The 12,014-nt window shown below is 35.6% G+C and overlaps 1 protein-coding gene across 1 annotated transcript in view; it reads left to right on the forward strand.

Annotated features, from left to right (window-relative positions):
• Positions 1-12,014, forward strand: part of LOC121419898 — a 100,999-nt gene that overhangs the window by 38,921 nt on the left and 50,064 nt on the right. The window contains exon 12 of the mRNA XM_041614381.1: positions 9,102-9,253. Coding sequence (XP_041470315.1) covers positions 9,102-9,253 — 152 coding nt within the window. The remainder of the gene's footprint in view (positions 1-9,101; positions 9,254-12,014) is intronic.

The following is a 12,014-nucleotide window of genomic DNA, read 5'->3' on the forward strand; positions in this document are numbered from 1 at the left end:
CACCAGTAAACCTATAATGCCGTTCTGATTCCAACTTACCTCCATATCCACAATCCTCTTTTATCTTTACATCTTTTTCCAGAAATTAACCTTGAATAGTGCTTCAGAGTGGCCTAATTAGTGTATCCTCTGGCTCTTTTAAAGTTTTAGTCCAACCTCCATGGGGAGTGCCTCTCATTGTCAAGTCCAAGTCATTCCTTTTATTGTGGTTTTATTTTATGTAGGCTCTTTAGATGAAATGGGTCTTGTGAACCATTCTGTTTTAAGCTTGTTTTGTTGGAGACCTACAAGATGTCATTACTTGGCTTGTTACAAGATTAAAGACCAGGTCCTGGAGAGTTGTTGTTCACAGGTCACAGCCTGTCAGAGTGCTGTTACTACTACTACAACTTGGGAGTGAATTTCAAAAATTATACCAAGGTCTATTGAAAACAACACTTGAAAAATAAATGAATGATTATATAGTACAGACACTGCTTAGACACTTTCATTGAATTTGTACATAATTTGGAACTTATGCTTATGAATTAACAGTGGATAATTGAAATAATTAGCAAATATGCAGGTTGATGTTTAGAAAGGTATCTATGAAAAGAATGCTGTATTTAATGAAATGAAATCAAATGAATAGAATGGATACTTTCTTAATGCATGCATTTTCACTTGCCTTTACTTTGGCACCCTAAATACGTTTTCAATTGATGGCAAGTTTCTTGTGACACCTTATAATATATATGTATACAATTTTCATAATTATCTTGTATACTCATGGCACATTGATTGAGAAAGCAAAAAAAAATGCTATGCTCAATTAATGTGAACAGAATATTCAACACTGAATGTTAAAGACCAACATTTTGGCAAGTAAATTGACTTTCTGCCAAGATAAAAGACCTCTGCAAATTTGTGTTATTACATTCAGGGGAAAACCCCACATATGTATTTGAAACTACACATTACCCCCTTTTACTAAAGGAAATGCCCCTTTTCTTACAAAAAAGGAAATTTTGATGATATCTATGATAAGAATCAATTGCACGATAGTCATGAGCCGACTGCATGACTGGATATAGTGATTAGATATTGTTATAGTATGTAGTGACACAATATGCCTAGAATAACAAGAAAATCAACAAATACTACAGTGAAACATAAAAACTCAAAGTGGTCTTTATGAGCAGGTATAGTGATTATGGACAGGTTCTTATAATACCTGATTCATAAGGAACAAAATAGATCTATAACCTGTAAAAGAATGAATATCATATCAATGGTAGGCTGAACTTAATCTGTTTACTTCACTTTGAATTCATGACATTTTCTGTCATGTACAAAAGATTAAATTATTATAATATCAAATCATTGTCAAATTACTCATAACACACAGGCCTATGTGTAGGACTAAAAGATTTAACAACCTGCTCACATTTATATTTTAGGGCTTAACAAAGTAGCAAGTAAAATTGTATTTAGAGGTAATTTGATAATGCCATTTATGACTGCTGACTCCAATTTCAATCGGTTTGGGAGAAGAATTTGTGAGAATCCGAAAGTCGAACAATCGTTTGAGGTCGGGATATGGTTGTTTAGATTACTGATATTTGTTTATTTGAGAGCAATGACATTTGGGAGTCGTTTGGTTGTTAAGTGAAAAATCCATCTCCTATAGGATTTCTGTGACATGATTTGACCTAAGTCAGGCAGTTAGTGGTAATCAGTCATCGCTTTTCAAATTCAGGTTAAATGGTAAAAGTCATAAAGGGTTTTTTAAAGATATAAATCATATAAATCCAGTCTGTGAATCTAATATCTAGTAAACTTGAAGGAAAGACAAAAATACTCACCCCCCCCCCCCTTGTAAAACAGGAGAAAGAGAAGTTGAAGTGAAAAGAAAAACCTCAGGAATTTGAGAAACTTTAAACGATAGAGACATTTGACAAAGGAAAACAATAATTTTATAAACAAGGCATTATATGGATGCGAGGCTACAAGTTTGTGACGAATTCATGTTTCTCTTTTTTTGCATGCAAATCCTTTTAAGGGTAGTTTCCTTTACTCACTTATTCAAGCCATGTCAAATATTAATTTGAATTCATCCCTTTAAGATTTGTTAATAACATTCATGGGAAGGTAGTGCATCTTTAATTGACAATGTAACCTTAGAAAATCAATAAAATACTCATCCCACTCGTGCTTGTGGGCGGATTATAGGTAAAACATTGTCCCTCTCATTTACCACATATTCTTGAAGAATCCCCTCTATTTCCTTCTACCCTACCTCAAAACCCCTTGAGAACCCACTTTCCGTTTTGCAGGGCATTCATCAAAAAATGGTAGGGTGGTAAATATATTGATCAGGGCCGGAAGTTTCTTCTTAGATCCATCTTGAAGCCACAATGCGAGGGGTACGGAAGAGGGGGGCATGGAGAAAGGGTAAAGCTTAGTTAGGGGGCCATTTTAGGTGTGATCAGGGTACATCCTGTACCTGTTATTCTACAAACTGCCTATTTTAGGAGTTAAGAAAATTATTTTATAGATAATATTGGTGAAAGCAGAGTCTTGTGAAGTTTCTGAAATTCGATATGTCAATTTCTTATCTTTAGAACATGGAACTTACATCCTAATTTGTATAGATCTTTTTATTGTGTACTGCATTTAGAACTCTCATTGTATCGGAAAACCCAGAGAATTGTTCTTTATTGGAAATCAAATCAAATTAATGAATTCACATGCAATTTCCGAGCGAAAAAGTGATAGGTTTTGCTTTGCCATTAGAAATTAAAGAAATACGCTTGAGTAAATTTAGAGCAATTATTATCAAGATTCATAATTTAAGAACAAAAATAATGAAGAATGGCTTTAACAAATAACCACCATTCATGAAACCCTTTGCTCAGTTGGATATTGTACAAAAGGTTTATGACCTCTTTCATATTTTTTCAACCATTACATAACAGTGTCACCCTCTCTTGTACATTTATACCCCTACTATCCGTACAATACCCCCTATATTCCCTATGATGTCATCTTTCTGCTCCATTGGATTCTGTCTAGAAGCTCTTGATTTGATGCATCTTCCGATTCTATAAATGGAGTCTGACCAACCCAAAGAACAATGACCCAGTCCTCAATATTGGCCCTATTCGAAGCCCACTGTTCCCCATTGAATCTTGTCTGAAAACCTTCCATTAACCCTGTATTATGAGCATTGGTATAGATCTACTGTATTTGCTCATTTGCAATAGTGTGTGACAATTTGTCTCTCCATCCCCACCCCAGTCTTTTCTTTGAAAGCAAAATAACATTTTCTTTCTTTATCATGATCGTATAGCCTCCAAGATTGGATTAAATTGAAAAACATTGAATATGGGCCACTTTGAGAAGTTATTTTTTTTCAAAGTCTTGCCATTCACAAGAGAACAGACTTGTGTATATTTGTACCCTTGTAATATTTTGGAGTACATTTGCCCAACACTGTGAAATGAAAAAGTGATATAAGTAAATTCATATCTCAGAATAACATCATCAAGAAAATCTACTGTGAATCTCATGAAGAAAAGATATCAAATTGGCTATTTTAAAACTAACTTCTTCAATTAGAGAAAACATTTCCTTGGCAGTTTGTGTAATAATACAAGAGTGATTATGTGAAACTATATTCAAAAGTATCAATATTCTACTTCAGAAAACAACACTATCAAAGCGACAGTTATATGATTGATAGCTGGACCAATTGCCAGTCAAGGCCATGTGAAGCAACAACCTAAGCAAGGAATTGTTCAAGTTTATGTTCCATTTTTGTGGGGTTGACATTAGTCTAACAAATTGCGGTTTTTATTGTGGGACAATGAACAACAATGCCAAACGACGAGAATATATGACTTCTGTTTGCATAAGAAATAGAAGTATTCAGAAAGGCATGAAATTGATACTAGTGGGCATAATCAAAGCGTAAATGTTTTGTCAGAAGGTTAGAAATATGGAACTGCCCGGCGTGGACAGATGCAAACATGAATGAAATTGAGTGGAAGGTAACAAACTGTGTTGGTGTGAGAAAGAAATAAATTTCAAACAATTTGAAAGTTTTTCTGAAGCACATTTAGTGAAAAGAGACCTTGACAATTTGTAGGTAAATACATTCCAGTATTTTCAGTTGTAAAGGGTGTGTTCTATTCTTAGCAAATTGCATTTTAACCAAAATGTGATTTGGCCTTTTTTTGCAAACAGAATTTGTCTGCCATTTAACAGCCACTGTGTTTATGACACTTATTTTGGACATAACAGCAGATGTTGTTCAAGATAGATTTGTTACTTATAGCAAAACTGTGTTTACATTGAATACATGTGTATTCTTTTTTACAGTTGTCAAAAGAGTAATGAAATTTCAAATATTGCTGAATTGATCATGGTAAAAATAATTCTCGTTTTTTTTTTAATTAACGTTCTGCAATTTTTGAAAAAGTATTGAAATTCTTTTTTATTTCTGTTGGAAGAAAAGCAAAGAATCAAAATCTGATTTAAAAAGTAATAAATTTGCTGCTGGCAGAATAAAATTTAGCAATGTTAAAAAAATATTCAGTCACATATAATGCATTTTAAAACATTGCAGTTATATGAGGAAGCAATTCCAATGAATAATTCACAACAGTAATTCAGAAATATAATACAATTTATTCTAAACAAATTAAATGAAAATTTCATTCATGTACTAGCCTCCTCAGATGATACTTTAAACCCATAGCTGAAGATTTGTATGCGGAGCTACAGACCACATTACAAGCAAGAGATGCATATCCAACTCCTAAAGGTCCAACTCCAACAATGTCAATTATGCCAAGTGGAACTGTGCTTCATTGGTTACACTCAACCTTGTACGATCTTTCTTTTATCATATGCGGTTTCGTGGTCACATAGAAATGTTGGCCATTGATTTTTTTTTTCAATTTTTTGTCGTTGGCTGAAGGAAGTATAAGCTTGCTTACCTGTGCAAACCTTCATGGGTATTCTGTGCAGGCTTGGCTTGGAGGAAGTAGAATGATTTGAATGAATTTTGAAGGGATAAATGTATCGTGAGGTTTTTAGGAATGTTTTCCACTGGAGTATTGTTTCAGAATTGCGCTTCATTTTTATTGTTAATATTGATGATTTGTCTATCCTTTTTAATCTATTTCCATAAGTATTTGGTTTAATTCCAGAGTTCTTTTATGATTCTGTTTGTTTTGAGAAGTTGAATTGATTTTGTTTTTCTATGACCTTCAATAACTGGGCCATTGTCAACATCGCTTCGTGACGTTCTCTATGAGAACATTTTCATTGTTTATTGTGGTCTTGAAACAATAGCTGTGGTATATCATTGTGTTTGATAATGAGAACAACATTCCCTTACCTTTTCATCTTGTAATTTGTAAATGGAACAAAGGAAAATGTATATAATTTTTTTACACATTAGGAATGTACATGCCAATGCCTTAGATTACAGAAAATATGGAGTTTGAAAGAAGAAGGGTGGATGAGTAGATTTTCATTTAATAAAAAGAATTATTTCAGATTTTTTCTAAGGAGCCAAGGTCTAGGAAGTATAGGAATTATTGTAAAGTATGTATTATAGCTATCGGTAAATATTATAAAAATGAAAAAATTCACTGTTCATTTTATGTTAATTCCGTTTTAAATACATACAGGTCAGCTGGTCAAACTTCCATACACAATGATAACGATGTGAACACATTCAAAATAAATGTCTTAGTTTAATCAGTTAGGCTGTTCTCCTTTATACCTTTAAAACATGAGAGGGATAACAGTTTTACCAGAAAAGGACGGGAAAACCATGTTTCATTAGAGAAAAAAAAGTGAACTTGAATGGTGAGTCAGTTTCCTCCATACCCGTCACTCTGAGGGGATATTGGGGGAATTTAAGGGGTATAGAGAATTTACAACTTGATCTTGAGAAAGATTACTTTGGGTATCATATAAGCCTGTATTATAGGTACTCCTCCCCTATTCAAAGACCTCTTACATCTACAATTTCCCCTTAATCTTTGCACAACTTGCTTCGTATCTTAATATTTCTTGTCTTTGCAAGGTGAATGATTCGTGTTAAAAGCCCTAATTGTTTGTATGTACATTTGCGTAGGAGGCATGGAGATTATTCAATCTTCTAAAAAGGTTAGGTTGTATGTATCAACTATTTTGCCATATCCCAAAGGGAAAAATATATGTTTCTGTGTACACTTTTTCGAGTCTGTAAATATTCTTCATTCTGTCTGTCTTTCTTTCCAATCTTCAGCTTGATTGTGACATTATGCATGCTGATATTGTTTTCCTCTCCAATCCAACTAATTTTCTCCACATCAGCAACCAACATAATGTTCCTGAAATTTGAGTTCTTTATTAATAAAACATTGTAAAAACATGTAGTATTATAAACGTAAACCCATCATCTTTGCAAGCATCATGACAGAAGCAAGCCCTGACGGGGTTGGTTGTAATGCTTGGAAAGTTTCCACCAATGAGGCGCGGGGGTTTAGTACCCGCCCACTCGTACTGGTAGCTGTGCAGTGTGTGTCGCACTCACACACTGATCCTTGCTGTATACAACACACACACTCCAGTTTAGAATTGAATTGATCGGGGTTCCCCTCTGCTTCCACATGGTGAATAGGGGTGTGTGGTTTTTGCTTCATTTACCTTTGGTAGATAATTCTTCTCCTCTTTTATGATTTTCTGGCTCTTTATCAAAACTGTCACCCAGCTATTGTAAACCAGTCTGGTGCTGGTGTTACTGCATGGAACATGCGAGCAGCAGCTAGAAAACAGTTTTTTGGGAAAGACCTACAGTTCATCCTTGGAATTTACTGGATTTTTTTCAAAGCTGCCAGAAGCTAGTGTAAATGTTGGATTTTCAACTTGAACCAGGCATCATATTTGTTTAGCTTCTTTATATCTCAAGATAACTGACCTTAATAGGCATGTTGATCTCTAGATGTGTCAATAGCAGTATCGTGTTGAGTTTTGTGTTTGACATGCCTTGACCGGAAACCCTTTGCATTGGACTTTGTCTTTGTACACAAATACTAATTCTATTATATGAGACTTTGTTGAAAAAGATCATAGGTTTGTCTACTTTTGGAGAACAGTTCCGAGTATGCAGCTGGCGGAACTACTACCCTCAGAGGATTGAAAAGCTGCAAGACTTCCACAGATTCACTGGAACTGAACTAAGTGGCATTAAAGTCTTGTGGGGTTTGTTCATGCCCTGATCAAATCTTTATGCTTGACGGCTTGTGTCGTGACGCCTAAATCACTGTGGTTTTCTGTGGATTCGGCGTGGAGCTATATTATGTGCTTCACAACACACAAGTCCATAAAACGCCTAACCCCAAGAGAGATCTATCCTATGTCTCATATCTGTGCTTTCATATCGGACAAGCCTGATGATTTTCGCCTGGCTTCCTTCTAAAGTGCACAATATTCCATATTTCCAGTATTTTTCATCGCTTCCCAAACACCAACAAGACACCGTATAGCGGCAGGCAGTGTATCGCCATAGCGATCTCAAGACCCGTGTCACCATCTCGCACAGAAGCCGACAGAAAAAGAGATTAGAATCTCTCTTCATTTCCTATCATTTATTGGAGGATATGGTATTTAACAGCGACTTCTATGATATCACAGTCTTAGCTTCAGGAAATCAAGTAAAAATCTGCGTTGACAGGTTTTCTTATCTTATGCTAGGAAGCATCAGTCACTGGAAACTTCACTTTTCATCTACTTCACATTAAAATCTTCAGAGGCACTATGTTCTATTCAAATTTCATGAAGGAAGCAGCTAAATTTATTCTTTAGTCATTGATTTAACAGCACATTCTAATTTTTGAAGTCTTTTCATTTGTATTCGCTCTGTCACTTTTTTAGCCGAAAAGAAATGTGCTTTGTTCGAGAGAAATTTTGACACTGCCGAACTTCAGCTGTCGATGAACTTTTAGTCGATGCTTACTTAGGAACCTCATTAAAATCAGCGAGACATCACCCCTGGGGACATCTTCGTGTTGCTACAAGTACCTGCCAATTTACTTCATACGTTGCTATAAAATATATCGCCTCTAGTGTAGCTAATTAGGTGCTATTCTCAAGAATATTGGACCAAGCCAGCAGTGCATTGTCATCAGCCTAGTAGGAATTTTTAAGCTTTTGGAAGTATTAGACCATCATTTTTCTTGGAATTTCAATATTTCATACTGTTTGGTCCACTGGTTATGCTCTTTTTATCCTGACAGAAATATACCATTTTAAGTTTCAAATCTGCTTATTTCCATCCAGAAATATATTAATCTGTTCTAATCGTCACCAGATTTGATTGGGTATCTGACATCCCTTGTATCCATGGTGATATTTTTGATGTGTGTAATATCTGCAGGAACAGCCAAGGATACACATCTGTCATTTCTTATTTGTGATTAAAACAACGCCTGTCGATTGCTCCTCTGAATGATATACTGTATTGGAAAATTGTCAAGACTTTGATTGCAAGGCTTGTAACACTTTGATTATTTTGTCTTGACAAATTATTGTTTTATCTCAAGGTGGAGATACTGTATTTGTATTGATATCAGAAAGTTATTGGAGGACCTTGCACTTGTTTCTTGGAGGTTATCTGAATGTGACGTCAGGGAATAACATTCAAGTAGATCAAATTGTGGAGGAGGAGCATGTGAGGTTCACTCGATACCCAAGCTTCACAGTTTATCTCGGAGGAAAACAGTTTCGTATTAATTTCGAGAGAAGTGAAAACTGAGAATCGATATCAATATGGAGAACAACAATTCAAATGCATGTACGGGGGACGCATCCGATCCATTTGCGGAACTTGAAATGTGGGTCAAGAGGTTAACGAACTATGACATCACTTCCCCTTTTAATCCTTCCCTGGACATTATCCCAGAGAAGAAGTCGCCGCAGATTGACGAGACCGACCAGGACTATGAATTCATGGACGAGTTTGAAGAGGTCGAGAGCCGACTGGCCGACCTGACCTTTGAACTTTCACCGTTAGTTGTGGAAGATGAACATGATAAAGACAGTGGTTATTCTTCTATTTACAGTGAGGGGCAGTTACCGAGTCCGGGCGGATTATCGGGAAAAGGGGTTCTCAACGGAAGCACGACACCGCCAACGCTTAGTGGAAGAAGCACGCCCTCAAATTTCTACTACACACAGAAGTTGTCACCCTATGGCAGTTCAAGTTCATTAGCAGGTAAATCACCTTTTTATCAATTTTTTTTGTTATAGATTTTATATTCAACTTTCAATGTTTTATTTGTTTGCAAATTATGAGTTGCATGATACTGTGATGGATGGATCATGGAAGTGGTGAGTGTTTTGACTGATCAGCATCATAAGAGTAGGATATCATTAGGGCCTATGATTTTGTTTGAAAAACTATGCTTGTGATGTGATATTAAATGAAAGAACTTTCACAAGAAGATAATTCAAAGAACTTACCCTGACAAAGCTGCGGGTAATTTTCAACTTAATGTAGGGAATCTGCTCAATCTTTTCCCTTTAAAATATAGATAGGATCAGGAAAGTTGCTGTGGAATTCTGCCCTGGCAAAGATGAGGATAATGTACCTAAACAATATGATTAAGTGGCAGTCTGACAAACTGTGTTGCCATTTTTTCAAAACAATGAATAGTGTTGATATCTGATAGTCAATAGGCACTACCCTGTTAAATTTTGATCGTTGATCAACTCCGCCATTGATTTACGTTTTTCTCAATGTGAAGTTCATTGTTGAAACGTGACTGGCATCGTGTATGAAATCAGTTTGGCCACATCGATCAGATCCATTAGCCGTGAAATTCAATTTCCACAAGCACTATAAATGCTCCCAAAAATAGGAGAATAAGAATTTGAAGGTAATGCCTATATTATTTTCCAACCAATCCCTACCCCATTGGCAGTGTCCAGCATCCACATGTTTCTTTATGATGATCAACTAAAGGGGTTAAAATTGCTCAGGCTCGAGTCCTATTATGGATAATCAATTTTGTCAAGTTAATTTGTAAATCCATTCTTGGATCATGCCACATTTGATGGCTCGAAGTTTGTCCGCTCTTGCCTCATTTTGATGAAAGTGATGTGTTTCTAGGGTAGCAGGATTTAACATGGCTATAACATCAAGGTCATCCAGATAGGATTCTGACTTTGATGGACTCTGATCATCGCTGAGCATGATATCGGTGTACCTGTATGACCATGAACATCATTTCATTGGATGAGAGTCATTAAACAGAAGGACATAACTCTGAAGAATTTACTCAAACAAGAATCATCCATGCTATTCAAATGGAAACCTTTATTCAATATTTTTGAAAGTCAGATTTCGGATTTGATATTTCAGGGAAGGGATAATCGAACCTTCAAATATTTCATCTTCAAAGGTTTCTGAGGGCAATGGATACATGTACATCTGTCAAAAAGTGTTCATGTGTTCCTTTCACCACACTGACTTTCTACAGCCGTCACTGTTCTTCCTTGCTTAAGTTCATTGGGGTAGAGTTCACTGTAAAAGGAGTTTTAGTAAGGTTAGGATTGTGATAATGGAACAGGTCTAAAATGTGAGGATAATTTTAAAAAAAGAGACAAAGTTTGATAATTTGGCCACACACATTTGGAATAATAGAGACTGTAACAAATAACATCATGTAATGAAAAAAATGCCTAGCTTCCACTGTATTTGTTGCATGAATGCAAGGTGACTATATTGATTTTGTACCAAACTAAAGCCCCACTACATGTAGGTATTCTGTCTTTTCTTGGAGCATTGTAACACTTCTCAGGTGTGGTGTAGTGGAAAATGATAGAAAAGAAAGAATCAATGCTTTACAAGGGTTTATAGTGAGGGTGTACGAGGTCATTGACTTGTTGAATGGTTGATAATTAGAAAGAGGAGATGATTCAATATTATCTTGATCCCATGTAATAACATTTTGAAGAAGATGGTATTGTGATACTGATGATTTTGTGATTGAGTTGCATTTTGGATCATAGTTTGTTCGCTGGGATTTTCCTTTCTGTGTCCAGTTGATGGGCTGTGACTTCTTCATTCATGAGGTGTAGATTGGTTGAGTTTTGATCAATGCTGTAATTGCTTGATATTTCAGGGTTTTATGCAATGCACATAGTTTTTGAAACTTTTGATTTGAATTCATTCATGTCATTGAATGAAAAGGCTGACTTTAAGCCTTCCTGTATTAACATACAGATGAACTAAGTAGTGCTGCTGAAGTATTTGGCCCACATACATGTACACGAGTCTTAGGTTCATACATTCATATGGATCTAAATGGACGGATTACTGGAAGTAATCAAAGATGATATCATTTGCAAGGCATAGGCTTTTATTGTAATTCCCCAGCCACATGCTGACATCGAAATAATATGCTTTAATTGTATTTCATGGAATAAGTGGATGAATCAAAATGAATGGTTTTATATTATTTCCATGGACACCAGACTGAATGCTTGTTAATATTATTTATAGTCAACACCCATGTATTGTAGGCTTTAATACACTGTATGGCTGCACTAAACAGCTTAATGGCTATATCTTATGAATTTGTGATCAAAGTGATCAGTTGTACAGTAATAGACCTACTCATTGAGTAGAGATTCAGACCCGGACGACGGTCATTGAAGAATTCCTCCTCTACAAAACATCTCAACAATTTCCTCCATCACTTGATGAGAAGATGAATGATACCCATGCCCATTCCTTGAAAGGCACATCTGGAAAACCAATTAGAATTGTAAGAAATATCCTCACCCAGATGTCTCCCATATTTCAAGAATTGTTCCTTAGGGGGAAAATGATACTTGGAACTTGGAAGTGAAAATGATAATTGATAGTCCTAGAGATCAGAGTTAAGTCAGTTTATTATAGGGTAATTGGGATGCTGGATGCTACATTCAGGTTTTTTTACAAATTTACATGTATGTCAACAGGATTAAAT

The sequence above is a fragment of the Lytechinus variegatus genome, chromosome 1 (assembly GCF_018143015.1).
Source record: "Lytechinus variegatus isolate NC3 chromosome 1, Lvar_3.0, whole genome shotgun sequence".
NCBI lineage: Eukaryota > Metazoa > Echinodermata > Echinoidea > Temnopleuroida > Toxopneustidae > Lytechinus > Lytechinus variegatus.